Raw genomic sequence first — 23,945 nt, 5'->3', positions numbered from 1 at the left:
TAAGTGTCTCGTTTTGCCATGCGCCCCGAGCCATCCCCTCAGTAGCGTTTACTAAGGTAATGACGGTTCGTCGCGAGCTGTTTGGCGCGTTTATGTCGTGCTGTCATTCCCCGGTTGTTTACGAAGTCGAGGAAGACGGTCGGTTCTCAACGAACTACGTAATTTCTACGGCACACCCGTTGACGGATACCGTGGTTTCTTCGGGCAACGCGCGTTCAGCGCACGGTTTGACACGGTTAAACTCCGCGACGAACGCGCGCGCGTCATGCGATCTTCCTCCTAGACAAATATACCCACGTTAATTACCTCTGCCTAATATTTGCCAACAGATCGCGATTCGTAGTGGCGCTTTCCTTGAATTAAATCGCAACATTAGTTGGCTACAGTTTAACGCAACTGTGTAAATACAAAAAGTAGCTCTGTATATATGCTACCGTTTAGGCTTTGCTCTTGACTAGGTCACAATATTCTATAATTGCGCTCATATTTTAATGCGCGTTTCTTTTGCTCGTTCTTTCTTTTCGATTTGCTAGCCCTCGCGTGCATTACACGTGCGTTACCTTCATCGTGTACGAGATGAGGGAATAAAAATGCATACAATCAAGGATTTTATCTGCGGCTTACAGCTACGATAAAAGTGGAGATATGGATGAAATATGGAGACGAAGTACGCGCGTACGTACCCTATGAAAAGAGTATGAATCGGGACATGTAGAGAGCAAATAGAATCAACGGCGCTTACGAAAACGAATGCAGGGAGATCACTCCATTAGTATGGATCGGTTTTTCGCATTAGCAATATTCAAATGAAGCGAACATTTAGCATAAAAGACTACCAATAAGAGAGAAGATGGTGAAATGTAAACCTTTCCAGTTCGATAAAAAACAAAGGGTAGAAATGATTGTTCGATATATGCGGGATTTTTCTTTCTCCATAAATTATCTCGTTACGAACCGTTGCGTATAACTATTTAACAAAATAGAAATTTCTTGAATATCTAAATTATTCACGTAAGAAAAATTACGAAAAATCAATATTTACAGAAATAAAACATGCGAAATTAGACGTTTCTATAGATATCTCCGAATTAATTACACATTTAAAAATATTCCACTCTTTCAACTAAAACAATCTCTTTGTATTAAAGTCATAATTGATATCACTTTTAAGCATAGCTGTGCGAAACTGGATAGTTACGAAATTCGCGCGTGCCGAGCATACTATCCGCATTGTGGCACAGACGAAATTAAAATTTGTCGAAAGCGCCTCTTTTTAAGCGCCTTACAGATAAACATATTTTTTTAAGCCAAAAGTCTCTTCTTTTTTTATAACAAAATTAATTGCGGTATATCACGCTGATGAATTATTGAGAAGAGCATTTTCACGACGGAATCCTACATTCCAATCGGATGACTCGTTGGACTATTGGCGTGACGCTAATGCTGAATTATTGGTATCCCCGAAAGGGATGCGGGATTAACCGCGCGCTAAGAGTCATGCCCCACAATCAAATGCGTTGCGGAGTTGTACACGAACATCGTTCGTTACATATTCTGCTTTAGGTAAGACGCGTAATTGCTGATTATTACAAACGCTTAAAGCCAGGAATATTAACTTGCATCCATGAATGCTTGTGCAATATGCACAAACGATTCTCGCGGTGTATTTTTTATCTTTATGTCAACATATTGATGCAACGTAATAAAATTGAGATGAAACAAATATAATAAATAAGAGAATATAGATCGAATACGTGAAAACACAACTCATATAGAATATATCTTAATCGATCAAAGCGTGGGATTTTCGTGCTGATATTTACTCATGTGATTTTATATACCTTTCAAAGTTCGCTGAACTATGCGCTGAATAGAATTTTCGATTCTTTAAAACATAGCTATAAGATAAACCAGGTTAGTAATGTCACAATATTAAATTGGTCACCAATTTGGTATAACAAGTAAATATGAGCACAAAGATCCATCTTTGATCGATTAAAATATAATAAAATGTTTTCGGTAATAAAATTTTCAAGTATTTAACAAAATTGACATCTAAAAATTTTATAAATCAAAATTTTTTTAATAATAAAGATTAACATTCTGGCCTTGTATGGGGGAATAAACAACAAACAAGGTGTGCGCCCTTTTTCCGTCCATTTAAAATCGTCGATTTGAAATCGATTGTGACCATCCCATTGTTCCGTCTACGAGCGAGAGGATGAGAATACGAAGAAAAAGTCAGACCAGAAAGGAATTCGAATTTCTCGGATCTTCTCGAAAGAGGAAGCGGAGAAATAACTTCGAAAAGGTCCCGCGAAGGCTTGGGGGAGGTACACTACGGTCCAGGGGAAAGAAGCAAACAAACTCACTTCGGTACAGTCAGTAACAACCGGCAAAAGTAACGGAAGCCATCGTGTTTCTTGAAAAAGGTCGGGCTAGCTCGAAATTAAGTGGCGGCAGTTAGAGATATGTCAGACGAGTTTTATTAAGCGACATAAAAAAAGAGATTTGTAGACTGACTGAAGGGAACGACCCAAGGTAGGAAGGAACGGGAGGGGGGAGCGAAGGCACCTTATTTCGCGGGGGTAAGTCGTCCCACGAAGCGAAGACGATTCCTCGGTCGCGAAAATCGTCTACAACGGCAGTAAAGAATAGGGGAGAGAGACAAGGGGTCGAGATATGAATTTATCATTACGGACCGCCTAAGGGGCAAAGTACCCCTGTTTCTTGATACTGTTTCTCTTCCGAGCGCATTTCGTGTCCGTGTCTTAGCTCGTCTTTACCCTCTTGAAGCCCCTTTTTTTCTTTCGCGACAGACACTTTTGTCCCACTTGACAAAGCTCGAATATCCTGGCTAATTTATTCCGCGGTCGAGTCAAACTGCTATTTGTAGCGGCGTTGAAGCGCAAGCTTAGCGCGCGAAAAGTGATGAGTGGAACGGGGCAAAACTTACGGCGTTCGCTCGGATAGTAACAATATCGTATTCATTCGGCTCCTCGTCTCCTCCTTCGTCTCCCTCTGTCGCCCTCTCCCCCCCCCTTCTCGCCCCCTTGTGATTTCCTCAGCCTGACGGTCGTATACATAATGCAACGTCCACCCCCGCCGCATCCGAGCGCCGTCGGTTCAACCGCTCTGTGTCGCTGCTAAGACGCGGATTTAATAAACGGCCGTTACGCGGCTGCTTTGTCGACCTCCATAATGTCATTTTTCACTTCCTTTAATTCGGACATGCTTGCTTATGCATGGGACATTATCCTTTTACATGGGATCTGCCGGCAAAAATATGTTACACTAAATTAGTGTAAATAACGTAATACTTAAATAGCTACGAACGTCATGTCACAATATTTTTTTCGCTTTGGAGATATATGTTATATCTTCAAAATTGCGTCTTTACATCTCACAAACTTTAATATAACAAAACGTTCTCACAAGACAATTATAATGCGACGGTAAAAATCTCTTAATGCTTAACAAGCTCCTGATGAAATTCTTGCAAACGAAAAACTTCTCGTTGTACTCAAATTCCTTCTGCAAATCCATACCGAGTTGTCGGACTTTGAAAACTTTCGCGGTCGCGTGGTATCGTGGCTCGCAAAGTTCTACGAGCTTTTCATTTGGATTTGAGAATTTCACTAACGAATTCTTCAGTGTAAGATGCAAACGAAGTCGTGGCCCAGCGTGACTTTGATAAATTTGTTGTGAAACTCTTTCTGCACATGCATTCCGGACGCTAGTAACGCAACGGCACTTAGCAATTTTGTCGTTGGAGTTGCACGAAGGAACGAATTTCACCGAAAATCTCGTTTAGATTTTGAAACGTTGCCGGCAAGCATTTTCTCGCAGATAGTATCTCCACGAAGTTATATTCTTAACTTATCCGCGAGGTGTGCTCCGAAGAAATATTCATCTTCAGATTTTCAGCTATATTGGTATTCATATTTCTCGGATAATTTTGTAATATCATGAATTCTAAAGAAAGGAAACGTAACTGTTTTATAATTTTATCAATAACTTAATTATTACGACATTACTGCAATTAAAATCAATTTTGAAGGTTTTTAGCGAGATATAAAAAAATATTACAACTATTGTTACTCATTTAGGCATGTCTTGTAAGTAATGCCTATGAAGAAAAGAGAAGCAAGAAAGAAATTTATTATTTCTGAATCAGGTCATTTTGGAAGCAATTGAAGTACATACACATACGTAGATACATGTAACACTTCGTTTACAATATTAAAATTATATTGTGATATATCTACACTATATAACACATGTTGATTCGTTTTATAGTATATCCACTAATAATATCAGTTATAATAACGTGCGCACGTATGTGTAAATCTTGTGTGTATGTGTGTGTGTATTATGTACTATAAATTCATAGGTGTGCAAAATACAATTCTTTCATACGAAATGAATTTTGCAGTATAATTTACAATAGAAATCGCATGAGATTTCACGTCAAAGAATTCGCCGTTGAATTCTTCATCTCGAGAAACGAGTGAACATAACACTGCTTGCTCGGTGGGCACTTTTGGACGATATCGCCAAGTTCTCTATTACCTTGGCCACTTTAATTATGAATTGATCAGACTTCCGCAAACTCGGCAGACACAAAACGGGACGTCCCACCGATGGCACACCTTTCTATAACTTCGTCAGCGCGCGGAGGCGTAAAAATTTTGTACCGGGTTGTATGGAGACCTGCTGTCTACCTTCGGGGCATGAGTTCCTACCGCACGACCGAAACTTTAACGTGGAAAGCCTCGGGGTCGCTTCGAAACTTTTGTCCTCCTCGTTGAGTCGCGATTCTTAGTAACCCCCGATTCAATAAATTATTTATGATGCAATGGACGAGGAATCTTACACTCCCGTTTACTATACCTGAGGTACGAAACTGCGTCGCTCTAGCAACTCTTATAACTTTATCGATATTCTTTCCGTCAACACTGATATGTTCATGCATATATTTCCTCTCTTATAAAAAAGAAACGCGTTTAAAAATGAATTAATATAATCCCTTATTTCACAGAGTTTGTAAAATTATTTCGAAACCTATGAATTATGCTCCAAAACGCGATAACGAGGTACGCATTAAAAATAATCTGTATTCTGGAATTGCGGAGATAATGATTGCGAAAGAAATGTTTCGCACATGTGTAACGGTGTGACATATATATTATGTAATCTAAATGACTTCATTTACGCGCAAGAGATTACGACAGAAAAATAATTCTACGTTATCATAACGCACTATAATGTTGCATAATCGGGAATAATGGGCACCGTTGTTGCAGTACGTAGGTGTATTTTTGCCGTTACTGCGTGCTCTGGAAATTGAGAGTCTATTTTTAATGGACGTGAAGTAATTATGGATGGCGACCTTGTTACCCAAATTCATTACATGTACCTCACTCTGATTGCGGAATTAAAAAAAAAGAGAGTCACGCGCTTACGACGTAGCTTTCGAGCTCTATAGATACACAAGATCGCCACTCACAATAGTGGGGACGAGTGCACTGCGGGATGAGGTTGCGCTCGTAAAACTAGATCTCGAAATCTGTTAGTGCGTCTCGAACGATTTTCCACATTCTCAGAGTGATCATGAATATTCATAGCAACTTTGTGGCGCATTTTCGAAAGTGAGAATATCTTAGAGCTCCGGCGAAAGGGTAATTAACTTCACGCCTCGATGCTGGCGCGGCGGAAAGAGTTGCCGTTTCCCGACACATTTTTGTCTCTTTACTGTGCAAATTTCGCGTGGCGTATTTTTAATGGCCGCACGGTTGAATTAATTGCGGAGTAGCGGACACTGCTTCGTTACTTCCTGAAAGGTAAATTCGTTAAATGCCTCGTTCTCCCGCGGACAATATGCGTACACATATATTTGCGAATAAGCGTGGGAGCGGGCGACAAGTACTTTTTATGAGAGACCGTTCCGGATTTACCATCATGCAAACCGCTGTGAAAATAGGTCAGTGGAAAAATGGGGAAGGGAGGGAGAAAGAAATATCTTCGGAAAGTAACAATTCCCTTGAATGTATCGATACGTATTTAGTTGTGTTTTGTACATATATATCCTTCTTTTTGTTACACCATTATTGTTCCTGATATCTAGGCTGCACATTGTTTGCATGTTTATTATTCTTTACAATATAAAAAATTCAATGCGTACACATATATATAATATGCTTTAAATTTTTTTTAAGGCGAAAGCTTGACGTACTCTTTTTTACGATCAAAATACTGCTGAGACTAATTTACTACAATTATACAATGCTAGATTGAGTAGTTAATTTCGATAATTTTAGAATGTCAAAACTTGCTACTTTGGATCTTACGATGTGTATTGTATTAAACATTTGAAGTAGAAAAATTAATTTCCTTCCTATAATAGAATTTGTGCTTTAATATTAATAATAATAATATTGTGTTTGATTTATAGACGAATCTACAATATTCTGTAATATGTTAATTTTATTACATTTTGTTACATTTTTAATCACCGATTATGTTTCACTCTTTAATAATAATAATCAAACTTTCACATCTTATAATTTGAGTAATCAAAAAATCCGCCAATTTTCTTTTTCAGTTGTTAAGTGTTTTTTTTTTTTTTCAGCATTATTAAAATGATATTCATAAATAATTAAGATTAAAAAATTAAAATCGTTAAATATATTTCTTTACGCGATAAGCGACACCATCATTCGGATAAATCAGACAGGATAGAAAAAAAATAACTACAAAAAAACAGGACTTACATTCAGAACTTTTATTCTGGCAAGTTTCACGCAAAGCGAACTAATATCTGTAGAAGTCATTCCAAACGGCCGAAACTCATCAATCTAGGGATTCTGTCTGCGACTTCTCTCAGTCGTGTGCGCCACCGACGAGCGATGTGGATAATGAAAGAAAAAGTGTCGCCGCCCATGTCAAGCTTTAATTGTCATTCTTTATTGGACGGTCACTCGTTGCTACGTCAAGACAGCCGTGGTGACGTGTAAGCTCACTCTGGCACGCGTCTGCATCTCTCCCTCCTCCGTCCCCGTCTCTTTTCTTCAGTAAAGAGAGGAGAGTTTCAGCTCCCACTTGCTCGTCCTCGTCGTACCTCTCGTCGGCACCACGGGGGATATCTCTGAGAAAGAGACGCCAGATGAGAGAGCAATAGAGAGCCGCTTGTATAATTCATGGGACCGCTCGGCGCTCGTGGTCGATGGATCAACCCCGACCGTGCTGCTACGCCTCTCTCGTTCCTCTCTCTTCGTCCGGTCTCCCTGCGATAGTAACCCCCGCAGCATCTCAATGCTGACCGACCAGCAGATTAGCCCAAGGAAATTGCCAAACTTCTCTTCGCTCCGGCAGGAAAGTCGATTCCGAAAGTCGTTCCTCAAACGGCCAGTAACGTCGGTCTGCCGAGTCGACTGCGCCCTTCCTCCGACGCGGCACGGTGTCTGTCTCTTAAACAAACTAATGCGCTGTAAAACTTCCTCCCACTCTATGCCGATAGGCTTTTATGCGTGTACTTGTGCGAGCGCTAATTCGTCTAAGAAGACTTTTGGTGCCAAGACCGACGGAACAAACAATAATACTCGATTTGCGAGATGGGAACGTAAATCTCTCGCCCGAAGTTTCTACACTAATTTCATAATATTCGAGCAATCCTTGTAATAATACACGGTAATGAAATATTTAGAGTAATCCTTAAAATTTGCTTTAAAATATTAACGAAAATACATTATTAATTAGATAATTTAGTGGATTTAACAAAAGAATAAATAATCTCCGTTATTTTTCATTAACATTCGGATATCTTAAATATAATAAAATGTTTCAACAGAATGCACTTTGGTTTGTGTCCACAAAATTAAGTATAAAATTAAAAGTATAAAATGTACAAATGATTCAATTATATTAAAGATTTGCTACGAAATTGCCTTCACGCTCATTTAATGATACAACTTTCAATTACCAATAACATCGGCAACGCCGAAGGTAAGCAAGCGGAAGATGAAACGCCATGGAGATGGTAAAAGAGCCGCCTCAATCGGCATCGAACAGTTCGACGAATGGAAATATATATATCTACGTACGTAATGCGATTAAAGGAGGAAATCTAAGAGCGCGGAGACTAGGGGGGGAAGAGAGAGAGAGAGAGAGAGAGAGAGGGAGAGAGAGAGACGGAATGCGTTAAAAAGAAAATCCCCGAGAAGGAGGAGAAAATATTTCCATAAAATCCACGGAGACGATGCCTTCGAGGGAAAGCCAATGTTAGTTCTCGTTCGGTGGATTTGCCGGAATCCAAAATCCGTCCTTGCGGTTTGTCGCAGCCGGGTCTCAGACGTCAACGCGATTTCATCCTGCCGTAAAATATATAACTTCTCCATAGACTCATCTCGAGAGAAGTGTTCCGCGAGTACCGCGAGCTTGTCTTTCGGAAACTTTAAGAGATTATAATGACACTTTGGCCGACTAATTTCTGACCGTTTATTTACGTTTATTAACATATCATTATAAGAAGATTATTGTTAATTCGTACCTCTAAAATCATATTGAGATCACGCAATGTTACTCGTATTTTACGATACAAGACATGAGAAGACGTATAGAACAGCGTAAGCAAAGAAGCTTTAGCTACTTGATCGGAATGAAAATAGCGATTCAGTAGTTAAATCAGCTATCTCGCCGACGTACTTCATTAAAGTCAGCGTTCCGTTTACGCTCTTGCCGATTACGCTACGTGTTGCGTGAGTCTTCGTTCATGACAGGATCAACCCTGAGGCTGGTGTCGAAAGCAGATAATATGGATAGGAAACTCAGACAATAATAATCCTCGCGGGTAGAGAACTCTCGCAGTTGTTATTCTGGAATGGAACGGCTGCTTAACAGAAATGAGGAAAGTACCTCCGTCAAATTACTTGAACTACTTGAATTAAAATGAATTTAAAAAGAATAACATAATTATGTAATAGGACATATCCATGAAATATGATAACTCTTAAAAAATATTTCATGCTTAAAACAAAACGAAGAACTTTAGAAATTTGTTTTAAATTTATACTTAATAGAATTTAGATTTTTAAACATTCTATTAGCCGCGAAAATTAATATATTTTTTTAATGTACCAATTTAAAAATTATTACAAGACCGTTAATAATTACGATAGTAATAATAACGCACAATTCACACAGCGAAATGACCATAAGAGTACGATTTCCAAGATAAATGATCTTTGACAAAAGAGAAATATTTTCTTTTCCTTTTTACTTCGGGCAATCGCATCGTGCGAAAACATTATTGGAAAATTACTTTGTCAAATTCTAATTAAAAGATTTTATATAAAAATCAAATAAGTCTATTTTAAACAATCTTGGTTATATGATGCCAAATCGATCTTTATAGTAGTATGAACAATTTTGTTCTGACAGGAATTAAAAAGAAAAGAGAAATATACATATAAATAGGTGGTAAATATAAAATTTCTGCAAGAGCTGAACAAGTCCAGAGTCTTTTTTTTATGGGATTAAATGGAATTTCAAAAAATTAATCAAAGCCTAAAAGTTTGTTCTTCTATCTATTTATGTTCGGAGAAAAATTACCATATTTATACAATGAATAATTTGAAGATGGGAAGTCTTGTTTCCTGAAAATTTAATATTTTCCATCTGTTGTTGTAGCAGGATCTTTGAATTATATTACGGCTTTACTATTTGTCCTGGTCACAATTCGACCCGGCTATCGCGTACATTAGGCCTCTCGCGCAAATGTTGACGTGTATTTAGTAGTCGCATATCGAAATCCGAGAACCGGAAGTGACAGCGGCTGAAATCCGAGGTGGCAGACGGGTAACGTATTGAGAACCAAGGAGGAGAGAGAAAAGGGGCCACGGGATATCGCCATAAGGGAGACTCGCTGACGGCAGTAAGATTGATTGGAGTCACGGGATGGAAAATTAACGGTCCAGCCCGGGTGGTCCAGGGTTGGGCAAAAGGTGCAGGAAGGCGCCGCAGTCGAGGGATGGCGCCGGGACAGCCGCCGCATACTAATTCCCCACCTCCCTCATCCTTCCTTGATCTGTCTTTCTCCATCTCTCTCTCCCAGTGTTCTCGCCCCCTTCGTCACCTCGACATCCACGGTAGCTGTTTTAGCTACCTTTAACCGCGTGCATCCACGCCCTCCCGCTTGGACGACCGCGCTGCTCCACGAGGAAATGCCTTCCGGCAGGCACCATTGGCTACTTTATCGAGATCAACGTTTGGGAATACTATCCCCAATAAAGGCAGCCCTGATAGAATCATAATACTGGCCCTACGTTATACTGGCCCTGTAACCCTTTCTGATCATTCCGAGCGTTACGGGAATTTTACTAATGTATAGAGACTCGGCAAAACGCAGGAACGTGAAAAGATTTCGCGGAGAAACTGTCTATAAAGTCATTCAAAGATCTGTCAAGAAAAAGTTGACATACACACACACACACACAACATTTCTTGTACTTTTTGTCACGTACGGAACATGCGTCGGTAGAAAGCCAAGCTGCTCTCCCAACCAACGACATTGATAATCCCACAGGATATCAGTGCGGATCGTCGCAACATCCGCCTTGAGATTCTCCCAGTTGACGCGTTAATGGATCGATGCGTTACAAGACGCGTTAATGTGACGAGCCGTAGGTCGGTAATTATCAAAGAGGGCTTTGACTTGGTGTTTGCGAAGGTGTAGGGGCAAGGAGGTCGAAGGGGCGTGGGTCGAAGATGTATCGGCCGAAGAGCTACTAATACGGCCTGTATATCTGCCTCTCCAATCGCTAATTGAATCAAACGGCCGAACGTCTTCGATCGATATGTTAGTGAGAGATTTCGTCGCGAGTAATTACAGACATGTAGCGGCAGCTGCTGACAAAAGCGGGGTCGGCACCCGCTACTACTATTGTTTCGCGGAATTGGGTTACGCGATCGTAACCCGACGAAGCCTGGCAATTTCCTGCTTGTCGTGCCGTGCCGAGATTCGATGACGCCTACGGCAAATTATTTCCTATGGATCTGTCGTCGATTTAGTTAATGATCGCGGTCCGACCGCAATAATAGCAACATTGACGATCGGTGGCCATCGGCTTGCTCGTACAACATGTACTATGAACGATTTATAATATAGACCGCTTGTAGTTTAATTACGACGCCTTGTAATACGCGAAATAAAAAATGTACACTACACTGTACTTTTTTTATTATGCGTATCACAGGGCGTCGTAATTAAACTACAAGCAGTCTATATTATAAATATTACATTGCAAATTTTATGACACAAACTTTACTCTTAAGCACTCGTTTTTACAATCTCTTGAATAATATTTTGTTAAAAATTATTCACTGTTATCACTACTTAATTTTCAATTTTCTAACGTGTCTTATTTTTTTGAACCAACTTTAATAACATAAATTTATTTGACGCTTTGACGTTCAACAAATTAGATTTATTGATTTTCTGATTGTATCTAATCGTGCAATTACTCACGCAATGAATAACATTTATACTAGACAAGACCTGAACGTCTTGCGTACTCATCGTATGATGAAAGGAGAAATTGGATGGAAGGCAAATGAGCAAGTGGGAAAGGGAGAAACAGATCGTTTAGTGACGTACCGATGAAAAGGGATGATGCTATTAGACTAATTAAGACATCTTAAGATTTTAATGAGTTCTCCTCGCTCAACGGCGATGAGAAGTTAAATCGATATGTCTAAATTTTGCAAATTCTAGACCGCAATATATTTCTTCTCTAATATTTCCATACCAGATTTTATTTTATTTATAATTTATAATTTTTCTATACCAAAATAATGAAATAAAAAATATCTCTACATTTATACATCTGTTTATATCTACTTACATATTTATTCACAATAAACTTTCGTAATAATTTTTGATTTTTTTTTTTTTAATTTGAATTTTTAACAACAGCAAACTTTTCTTGCAAAGTTGCAGTAATCTATCTTTAAACTAAACTTTGATCAGGTCAACTAAATCTTTAGACTTTAGTATGCTACAAATGCATATTAATCGGGTATAATGAAAGAGTTGATTCGTCGGCAAAGACCGGTACGTTAACTGGTCCAATCATCAATCAGCCCAGTGAAGCTAAATGGTCAGGACAACGGGTTTTAATATCTCCTGAGGAAAATAAAAGTTAGCGCGATAAATCAAAGGTGAAAAGTCGCTGCCTTACTTTCTCTCTCTTGTCCTCTTGCTCTTTTTTCTTCTTTCCCTTCCCCGTCCTCTCACCGATTCCCACCCTCTCTCTTTCTCTCTCACTTTCTTCTGCCATCTCGCTTTTTCCTCATTGCGCTCTCAGCTTTAATCTCTTCGCCTTCCATCGGTGACTTGCAAAAATGATAAATGAATTTCATCCATCGCGCGTGCCATATTTATATCTATAAAACTGGATAGTAAGCCTCATAATAACCACGATGACGAACAATGACAATTTCTGATGATAACAACCGTAATTTGTTTCGCAGAGATATCGAAGTATTGATCTTTGTATAGAGAGAAGCTTATAGACGACAATGACATTCGCAAATTCAGTGTCTCGCCATTCAATTTTCGACGATAAAAGTTTTATTGATTTACATTCGCACCCTCCGTTTATACAATGACAAACGTGCGCGATATAAAGTTGCACACCGGCATGTCGTGGTTGTAATTTTTGTGGCAAACATTGCCGCCCGGTCGAGCAAAGCGGGGGTTGAAAGTCATTTAGGTATTATCTTACGGAAAAGACGGCGGCTGCATATTTGCATTACGTTCGCGTATGTAAACACGTCTACTGGGGCGCATACTTTGTCATCCTATCCTATTTACTTTGGGGAGAACGCACATCCACAGTGTGCATCGTGTGCACTCTCCCTATACCTTGCCGCTTAGTAATCGCTCAGGTGCTTGTGACAAATAGCAATGACCTCTTTCACTGCGGGCACATCCTCCATATTGAGACTATCAATAGATATTACCTTTTATAAGAAATAATGATACAAAACACTGCTGGATACATAAGTAGATTTATAGTCATATTAAGAGAATATGTTTCTCGTGTAAAATCTTGTGCTCAATCCTTTTTTCTATTCTCTATTGTGTACAGATCTCGAACATGCTCGAATTGAAATGTGTGACAATATAATTGAGCATAACTTTGCTTTTTTATATCGTGCAAAAATTTAATTAGAAAATTGATGATATTAAAAATGTTTGTAACAGTGTACGTGTGAAAGACATCGTATATAAAAGAATGAAAATGAATTAACATCACAAATAAATTTAAAGTAAATTTCGTAGCATGCACACACAGTAAGATTAGATATAGTAATTTTAATACTGCTAATGCGCTACCACTGCTAATATTTCCAGCAATGAACATAATAATTATAACAAGTCGTCAAAAGCAATATTAACTAATTTTAATTAATGTCGTATACCTGTGAAATTTTTAGCAGAGATTTCTGCAGTGAGCGCAATGTCTCGCCGTAGACAACCGCAGCCAGTAATAAATCCGACCGACGACGCGTTCGCTAAAGACAAATGATGAAATTACGAATAATTATTCAGGTATATATCCTCGTAGGATAAGTTACGCGTAGGAAGAGTGTGTAGGGGTGAAAGGCGCGGATGTCGGTAGTATGTACCGGAGTAAAATATGATGTAGAGTTTGGCCGGCTTGGCCGACGCTATAGCGGCTAATACGTTCCGGGAGAGAAGTTAGTAACAGGTGGCGCGATTCATAATATCGCATGTTGTAGAATTTGCCCAATCTGGGAGGACAAAAGTATTTTGTTTGGTTGCGTGTAAATATATAGGCGTAACACGTAATTCCAGTTGCTCCGTTTTCATTTTAATTTCACGTTTGTTTCATGTTGTTGTTAATCTCTCAAATAATCTCCAAAATACACGAGAGTTCAGAATAATGCATACTCTCGTATCTTCCTTAGAGATTTACGTAAAAAAAAAAAATAAGCAGTCACTGACAGGCTAGTAACAATAGGAATGCAAACAAAAAGAAATACGAGCGGTATCATGAAAACAGGAATTGAGAATGAGGATTTGAGAGAATCTTTCTGAGACATTGAAAATAATTGTTTTTGTTCCACAAAAAAAAGGCAAAAGAATGATAAATAAAGACGTGGTCTTTTTGAATGATTAGAAAATAATTTGTTATACAACCCTATAATTAATTTCGCACGAAATATACGACGTTAAAGTAGATCCAATTTTTTAAACGATGAAAACTTTGTTTTATTACAGTGTCCGCGCCGCCGAGCACCAGTCCTAGTCCGTCTACCACGGAAATCCTTAAAAAGGGTAAGCTATTGGAGACAGATTCCTCGCAACGGACGGTTATATATGAAGCATTTGCAAAATTGATAAATCACTATGTATTGCGCTATTAGAAGTCATAAAATTTGATGCTTCCATATATATCACAATCAATATTATTCCTGTCGTACTTGCTAGCTTGAATTTAATTTTTCAACGCGCGTTTACTTTTACAGATTGGGAACTCATGGCGGAGATGAATAACTCTGTTTACGGAAATCCAAGTTCGCTGACAATTCAAAATGAGAAGAATGTCAAGACAGGTGAGTATTCGAAGCGGTATATCTTCTTTTTATGTAATTCCCAATGTATTTTATCGCAATTTCGCGAATTATGGGATAATCCGCAACTTTACATTTCCACGAAGTGGTGCAGTCGTCGGCTGTCACGCAAGCGTATACGAAAAGTAACAAGCACTTGAGATATATTTGAAAGAAGTATTCTCGTGTGTGTGTGTGTGTGTGTGTGTGTGTGTGTGTGTGTGTGTGTGTGTGTGTGTGTGTGTGTGTGTGTGTGTGTGTGTGTGTGTGTGTGTGTGTGTGCGCGCGCGCGCGCGCGCGCGCGCGCGCGCGTGTGTATCTTTGTATATCTCTATCCGAAAAGAATACATCAATCATTTAGCTCTTTCTCACACGTTTAAAAAAGGCAAAAGTAGGATAAGGAAATAAGACAGAAAGCAAAATTTAGAAATGACGTAATATCACAGATAAAAAAAAATTAGATGGAATATTCTCCATGACTTATGGAGAAATATTAATTTTTGAAATATTACATGCATGGGGCATTAAATGTTGCATATAATTAAATATTTTCTAACATATTGACATATCGTTATTATTATCATCGTTATGAAACATTCTTGGCGTATATAAAGGTTTCAAGAGCTTTAACTGCAACCTGCATACTCTATACACTAGTAAAATCTCAATCTAGCTAGAACGGATTTACATATTCAATCTAACATCACGTATAGTCAAATGCCATCCCATAACTGGATTTTCCAGCAACATACTTTGAATCTCCGGCGCGATTAACTTCGATGTTAACTAGAGCTAGGAGACCCACTAGGGAATCCCGGGAATCGATTGCGGCTTTAAGAGTGGTTTGAAGAAGGATAAGCAGCTCGCTTTAAAGCTCTCTACAGAGGGCGAAAGAGAACCGCGGAAATGAGGTCTGTAACAGGATAACAATTGGAATTTTCCAAGGACGAATCTTTCTTTTATTATATCAAATTATCGAAAAATGGATTGCAATTTTAAATTATACAAAAAATTATTTCAAAATAACACACCCATTATCATATACATGTCAATTATGAATAATAATCATATCTATATAATTTCCAAAGAAAGATTCGAAACAAATTTTAGGGGAAAAGAATGGTTTTGCTAAAGTATTTAAAAATTTAGCTATATATACGTATGAAAAAAATTTTTTTGGACTGTCAAAATTATGTAGGACACTCAAACATGATGAGCAAAGCTACAAACAATTTTGATACTCTAGCAGCCAATTCAAGTGTCATACAAAATTATTTTCAAAGCAGTATCTAACTAAATTTCAGGACACATTAAAGCATTTTTTAAATTTAATTTATTAAAACTTGTAGAAAAAAGATTTCAATTTACCGTATCGCATCACTTTGGAAACAAAGTGTTTACTTAGGAAATCAAAACGCGGCGGATGACTGTTAAAAAGACAGGTGAAGAGTGAATGTGGAAAATAAAAGGAACGGAAGAATAAACATAAAGGTAACAGAGAGGCAACTGAAGTGATGTTCGTAACAGAAACACATGAGTGGTGGTTACGCGAAAGAGTGAAAAGAACAGATAGATAAATATATAGGAGCGAGAGAGAGAGAGAGAGAGAGAGAGAGGGAGGGAGGGAGGGAGAAAGCTGGGAACAGAGTTGACTGGGGTAGAAGAGATCCGTGTAACATCAATATTTCATGTATGCTAACACGCCGGAACTAATAATGCTCCAGCGAGGAAGACCCAAGAATAATATCAGCCGCCGCTGTGTAGACCGCGTTCTCCGTCCCTATCCACACGCCTTACCCTCCTCACTCCTCTATTTCTTTCTTTGTCCTTCGCTTTGCTCTATCACCTAAAACAGCAACGTGCAGCGCCCTAGCGTCCTTTTGCGCCCTGTGTTAAATTTAATCGAAAATTCGTGTCTCGTTGAGCTCCGCCGTCTCTACCATGTCTACCGCGTGTGTCTCCTCTCTCCCTTCCTTTCTTCTACGTATAACCAATGTCATCGCCCCGGGAGCGGGTTGAGAGACGGCGGAGAAAGGTGAGAGTGAAAAGATGAGGGCTGAGGGGAGAGGAGAGAAAAGGATAGTGAATGCGATGGGATGTGGTAAGTTTGAATACGGCATATGTTTCCTTGTCTCTCCTTCTCTATTTGCGAAGGCCGGGAGGAAGGAAAGGACGGGCTGCGAAGGAAGGATGAGGTTTGTAATTGGTGCAACATCTGCGGTCTGCAAGGTGGCATTAATGTTTGCTCCCTTCGTGCTCTCTCGCCCTCATCTCTGTTCCCTCCTCCGTTTCTCCCCCACGCTTTCGCCAGGTTCCGAGAGAATCGCCTTTTTCCTTATCGCGTTATTTCTTTTTCTCTTCTCCTTATCCTAGTTACATTTAACCGTGTCTGCTTCCATTTCTTCCAGCTCTTTTAAGCACTTTATTTTTATGTCATCTTCTTTCCTTAACATATCTGTTTGACTTATTCCCTTTTAGTCTGCCAGCGTCTCTTTTTATATCCACGTTACGCTCGTTACGATTCTAACAGCTCTCTCGTATTTCCCAGTACATTTTTTTCCCGGATAATTTATCTCAGTCCTTCACCTCGCTACCTTGCCATCTTTTTGTTATGCCCTCTTTAAACAATCTAGCGGTCGCCGCCTATTTGCACCGTTGTTTCTCGTTATTCGTATCATTGAAAATTCAAGGGCGCAAGTGTGCGCTTAAGATTAAACAGAAGATTTGCTTGAGTTTCCTTCACGCGGGCGGAAACCCAAGCATAAACAGCCCTTATTTGCTCATAGTAACTTGCGACAATCTGTTGTCGAGAATACCTAAACATAACGAGGCGCGTTTTAACTTCCTTTAGCGTAAGTTGGTATTATTCGTTATACGAGAAAATTGTTTACTTGTAAACGTTACAAACGTAAGCAACAAACAACATAAAAATATTAATATTTTTCACATTTTTGTCCAATACCAGTTATATTAAAAATATTATAGTTTTGAGAGCTGTCTCGTTTTCTCGATATTTTCCTCGTTTTTCTTTACGCGATTGTAATGTCACAGTATTCTTGTATACTCGTGTATACCATTGTCAAGTCACCGCGTAATTACCATGCATTGTATGCATTTGTCCATTTCCGCTTCCCTCTTAAGTCGCATCGCGTCACACGCAGTTCGCGAGTGGCAAATTACATAGAGAAGCGAAGGTAGACACGCGGCCTACGGCGATAAGTCACTTTGAGGTTCCGATGGGAAACGGAGCAAGTATTGTCGCGGTATCGTGACATCTCCCGGAGCACATATGCCCTTAGTGTCGCTTAATTCCCTGGGGCAGAGCCTGGTTGTCCGCCTGTAATTCGGGCAGGGCATGTATAGCGATTGGTTTAGCCGCGTGCTTTCGTACGATTAACACGTTCCCCATTCTACTGTGTGCGCGCATGTACGGAGTAAAGGAGTGGAGGCGCGCATAAGAGCACCGTTCAACAGCGCGCGTGGCTCTTGTTACTCTTGTTGCCGTCGTATAAAGCGACCTCGCATCGCTTCGTCAAATCGCCAAGTTGAAAATCATTTTATCATGTTTATTCGGCGACGCTCGCGTGTCGCGTGCGTTGTCGCTTCCGCATGAAATTATTTACGACCTGAATTAACATCGTAAAGGCGCATTAATTAGAACGCGCCCGTGACGTTGTGACAATATTGCGCGCCGCATGACACGATCGTATAAGTTTAGATCTCAGCGTGCGAGACCTTAGACCTCTGTTAATTTTCTTGGGGTATACATAGTTAGCTAGCCACCTGGGACAAGCGGTATCATTGACTTTGTCGCGTGCACGGCCAACATCAATTCGTTTGAGCTATCTCAAGACAAACGTATACGCACGTGCCAACACCGAGACGGATTGATATTCACGGAATGCAAAACGAGAAGCTAAATCCACAATTTCAGCGAAAATAGTTTAACGCGTCCGTACTGACCCGTCAGCCTCGAATCGCACGAACGGATGAGCGTGAGGAATATCACGAGACGTAAAATCAATGAGAGAAATAGTTGCGCGAAACTCTTAACTTTTTAGGGGGACTTATTTGTATCGACAATAGTTTAGTTTCTTCCTGACAGCAGAGTCGCGAAAATCCAGGATTATCAAATCCAAACGGGATGTCGATTCAATGCGTAGATACAAAGCTTTATTAGTTATATATTTTCCCTTTTTTTTTTTTTAATCGATACAATCTTCTGCACGCACGATTCAGTCAATTTCGGGACTACTCTCGATAAAATACTTTTGTGCAATTGCCGCAATATATTTTACTGTATCGAATGTTCAATCGTGAGAACCTTATTAGATATATCGATGCACTTCATCCTATAAATAACGAATTATGTGCATTGTTGAAACACCAATATTTTAACAAATTAAGTCTTTACAACTGCAATCTATATTCTTTTCATTTCAATTCAAAATTCATATACTTTGAAAGGATGCTGGTACAAATGAATGCAATGATCACATTTTCGATACATGTACGATAAGTAAATTTTCAAGTTAGAATGGAAAGCGTTTATCAATATTTTCATCTTTTTTTTGTTGTAACACAACGCGCAGTAATGTGTTGATCAATTTCCAAATTATTACGTAAGTTTAAACACGTTTATTTTTCACGAAGAGTTAATGATGGGGTGAACATTTTTATTTGCAGGGACCAACAGATGTCAGACACAAATTGAGCATAAATTTCATTGCTATTCATTTTTCTGAATATTTGTTCTCTCTCTTTTTCTCTCTCTCTCTCCCCCTCTCCCCCCTGTCTCCTTTCTGTATTTTGTGTCACCTCAATTTTAAATTATACTATTTATATATGTTGAAAATTTGTTACAACTTTACAGCTTTAATGCTTAAGAGAATTTTATGGAACACAGTAAATAGCGATAATCTCTCTCTGTCTTTCAATTGCCTTTCTTCCTGAGAAATTTCCTCACGCATAATTTTGTCGCGACTAACTCTTACTCCCGTAGTCCCGCTAGAGAAATCCTAAACTACTACAGATAACAAAGTTTACACGCTCCCGTAGAGCTTACACGCGTCCATGCTCGCGCGATGAAGGCGGCTATAGGTCTGGTCTTCCCTAAACACGTCGTCGCCCACGCATAGCTCCAGAAACAGCCGCATCGCGATAGAGATTCTCGCATATAGGAAACTATAGAACTGGCTCGGGCACACGGATATACGTACGGCGCACGTTACACATTGTCACTGCTAATGTTTGGTCGAGATTTGCATACGTCTGTCTAGCCTATCCATTGCGTCGCCGTACAACGGTTGTCTCACCTCGTTGTCCGAGGGTGTATCCGGCGAGGTAGCAGCGGCAGCGACCTTACTCTGTACCATCAGCTTGGTACTATACACACGAACGTACAAGCGACCTACGCAAGCGCGCGCGCGCGTATGCCGTCATGATCACCCATTACCTTACCCGAAATAGGCTATCGTGCCAAGATCGTGTGCTTTCCCTGCGCTGCTTCACAACCCTCGCCTTGTCCCTTACCTAAACTGACTGGCATCGCCTCGGGGCCACGAACTTACAAATCTAATCGCGAGGGAACGAAGACACAAAGCGATATTCACAAGCACCTTGCTCCGTGGATACCCCGAAATTAAGCCGTAAGTGCAGGCTGCCAGGCCTCTGCGGCTTCTGCTACCTGCTAGCTGGTTCTCCATATTAGAGAAGCTGCGTCTATCAGTAGCATTTTGCCCGTAACTTGATATACTATCTACGCATCGTGCAGCCTTTAAAAGGGGATAAAACGCACGTTGACGCGCAATGGGCGGTTATAATCTTGCGATAACTAATGAGAAATCCATCTATTCAGGTGTGAAATTGTAGAACTTTAATTAATATGTAAATGTCATTTGTTACTACTTTTCTAACTAAAATAAAGATAGATAAAAATAAATTAAAAAATAATAATTTAATAGATAGAAAAATAAATTTTGTTAGAATTATAAAAAGAAGCTTTATCTTTCAAATATATTAATAATACATATTTTATCTGATTTTAATTACGTAATGAAGTAAAAACGTTCGAGTGATAAGTTGTCTATTTATTTATATCATGGTGCGCTTTAGGCGCCAAGCACGTACACACGATAACACGATAAACCAACACACATAAGGTCTGGTTGTGTAATTTTATCAAAATATATATTCATCACGAACTGTTTCGTTGCAAGAATGTAATCCAAAACGCGGCGGGCTTACGACAAGCGTGTGTCGCGACATGGATAGAATCTACTTGGCGCGCGGATAAGGGAATTGTGTTTACTCGGAGTTTGCATACTAGTTAACGCGTTTGCCACCCACTTTATGCGTAACAGGCTCGTAAACATCTTCAGTCGAGAAGGCCACTCGTTGCACGTCCCTTTGTCCGTGGTTCCGCTATGCGAAACCACGCAAGTCTCTCCTTTCGCTCCTTCTGTTTTCTCAGATCTCATCTCCTCTGTCTCACCGACGGCTTTGCACTATAATGTCTCGAAGCGAGATTGAATTTTTAATTTATTCCCATAACGTTCGGGATTCATTCCCATAACATCCGGGAAAACAAATTGTCGCCGGTTTGCAGTGAACTATTCAACGTGGAAAAATATTTCTCTTGGGAATATCCTTGTATACTTGATTTATTATTAACCATTATTAATCATCGATATATGTAATATTTTTTACAAATATTTGTTTCGTATGTTTCTCTCAAGGTACCAAGTTCCAGTCAAACCTGAACGAAATTGGAAAATCGGAGCAAAAGTCATCTGAACTAGACAGAAAAAGAAATTTTAATGGTTGGCCTCCTGATAAGGGTGAGTATATTATAAGTAGAATATATATATATATATATATATATATATATATATAACAGTTATAAAATATGTATGTATTTATACAAAAGTTTCACACATTCAGTTCTAAAACTTTCATAAGAGAACAATAGAATCGAGATATATAAATACTATAACATATACGCACAAAATAGAAAAAAGCGATGTCTTTTGTTAAATTTATAAATTTTTTTCTGCAAGGAACAAAATATTTTTCTTTGTGGAATAATTCATGATCGTGTCAATTGCATTTGCGCTTTCCGCAATTATATCCGTTTTTTTATGCGACATGGTAGAATGGTAATGTAACGTCAGAAAAATATTTCGTTGATGCCATACAGTCGTGTAATGCCGATTAAGCGACATATATGCAATAAAATGTCAGATACCGGACATACGCTGAACAGTAAGCGCAGCTGTCCGTTACTTCATGAATTTGAGATCCAGCTTTGACGAGCCCCTCGTCACGGAGGGCGAACGAGTTATGTACGAGGAGGCGAAACGCGAACGAGTTTTCCCGTCGAAAGTGCGGCATTTATCCGGCATTTCGCGGCTCTGCCGTGGCATTTGAGCGGCCATGTCTACCGCATTTCTGAACGCGGCCAGGTGTGTGTAGCACCTTTCATAATTCCGCCGAGCCTTCGGCATTATCGGATAATTCTTTTCTACCCTCGCATTTTTTCCTCCTTCCACGATCCGTCTTCACCCCTGCGTCTCTTCCGTAATTCGATCCCTGTCCCAGCCCCCTTCCACTTCTATGCTTCTGCGCTACCGTCTCTCAATATCTCGCTCGACCGCGGTTACTTTTAAGAGGAATTTGCATAATGGCGTAGTGTGAAAATCCGTTTTCTCCGCGGAGACGATCGCGATAGTCTCGGAGAAGTAAGGTAATTTCGCATAGAAAAAGGCAAGTTGAACCAGTAACGAGGGAAACTGCATTGCAAGCTGCCACATGTAAGTACGATGAAAAGAATGCTAGAAATATCGGACGTTCTGTGAAAAATTCTGCTATGAGATTAACGTCAAATTGCTAATAGGAACTCTATTCAACGAAACACTGATACGATCGCGATAATTTTAACGCCCGATGTTCTTTTAATGTTTAAAGATACCGGAAACTATATTATACATCAATTTTATACATCGTGTATCAATTTTGCATTATGCCGAGTAAACGTAGACGCGATATGCTGTTGATCAAATCTAAAAAGCGTGTAAATTTGGAAATCGTTCTGAATCGACAAGTTTGAATCTCGAGTTGGAAATGAGACACGCCAATTTGCACTCTCGCGCTTTTGCTATAAAATACAACTATCAATACTATAAATACATAACGTATTTCCCTTCTCGCAGAGATGAAGAGAAGAAAAGAAAAGTATGTAGAGAAAGAAGAGGAGAAGGTAAGAGGGGAAGGGGAAGGAAAGAAGGATGGGCTAGGGCGAGAAATCGCGAATTGAAGGAAGGTAAGATCGCACAAAAGTAGCGAAGCGAAGAATTCTCCCGGGGCAGCGCCAGGGACCGGATAAAAGAAAGGGGAGTAAGACTGGGGAAAGGGGGTCAGAGAGGCAAGTTACTGCTTGCGAGCCCTTGGATGAGAGAGTCGAGAAGATTCTAGAAAAGGCCGTGGAGAATAGAAAAGGGAGAAGGAGAGGAGGCGAGTGGGTGATCCGGCTAGCGGAGGCGACGGCCCACCCGGGTTGTTTCTGATTCGTAATTAGAGATGAGTGAGACCAGGAGAAGGCCGGAGAATACATTTCTCTCCAAGCGAGTAATAGCTAACGGTACAGTGCAAGCCAACCGGAAGAATAACTGACTTCCCATTTTTTCTCCCTTGGTTTTTTTCTCCCGTTTTTCCTGCCTTATCTCTTCTTCTCCTCTTCACTCCTCCTCATCAGTCCTTATTTCTCCCTACTGTATCTACTTCGCTTGGACCGTCGACTAATCGGCAGCACTCACCCCCTTTGCATTCGACTCCGTTTCTTCGACATAGGGGAAGGGATTCCTTCGCGGGAATCTTCCTGCAACGGGGTAACGACAGATTCTCGTCGTCCTAAGCCCTTGATTGTGCAATGACTTCTCGAAACTACCAATGGCGAGAAAACCCTTCCTTTTCTGTAGCTCTTCCCACAGCAACGCGAGTCTAGATATATAGTTTTTTCGAGATATTAGAATCTAGTGTGATATATTTGGCACAATATTATTTTCTAATGAGAACATATTTTAAATACAGCAAAGCTATTTGGAGAGAATAAAATAATTTATTCGGAGTTTTATTGATGTAAATGTCAGAACTTGTGCGATGTTTGTTCTAAAAACGGCCGGAGCAAAGACATCAATATCCATAAGCAAAATATTGATTCTTATAAATATTAGATGTATTTAAACTCAGAAATAGAAATAGTTGTCGTTTTGCTGTCGACATTTCAATCTTAAAAAAAGAAATATCTTGTC

At 39.6% G+C, this 23,945-nt stretch overlaps 2 protein-coding genes across 2 annotated transcripts in view; one reads left to right on the top strand and one right to left on the bottom strand.

The window, feature by feature from the left end:
- LOC105838351 (lachesin) overlaps positions 1-23,945 on the top strand; it is a 159,969-nt gene that overhangs the window by 131,790 nt on the left and 4,234 nt on the right. The window contains exons 8-10 of the mRNA XM_036285879.1: positions 14,306-14,362; positions 14,554-14,640; positions 21,375-21,476. Of these exons, the coding sequence (XP_036141772.1) occupies positions 14,306-14,362; positions 14,554-14,640; positions 21,375-21,476 (246 nt within the window). The remainder of the gene's footprint in view (positions 1-14,305; positions 14,363-14,553; positions 14,641-21,374; positions 21,477-23,945) is intronic.
- Positions 6,615-23,945, bottom strand: part of LOC114255194 — a 44,352-nt gene continuing 27,021 nt past the window's right edge. The window contains exons 3-4 of the mRNA XM_036285884.1: positions 13,483-13,575; positions 6,615-7,469 (exon numbers count right to left, since the gene is read on the bottom strand). Of these exons, the coding sequence (XP_036141777.1) occupies positions 7,312-7,469; positions 13,483-13,575 (251 nt within the window). The 3' untranslated portion in view covers positions 6,615-7,311. The remainder of the gene's footprint in view (positions 7,470-13,482; positions 13,576-23,945) is intronic.

This window comes from Monomorium pharaonis, chromosome 4 (genome assembly GCF_013373865.1).
Source record: "Monomorium pharaonis isolate MP-MQ-018 chromosome 4, ASM1337386v2, whole genome shotgun sequence".
Taxonomy (NCBI): Eukaryota; Metazoa; Arthropoda; class Insecta; order Hymenoptera; family Formicidae; genus Monomorium; species Monomorium pharaonis.
The sequence above is the reverse complement of the archived record's forward strand: the minus strand, read 5'-3'. Positions and strand labels throughout refer to the sequence as shown.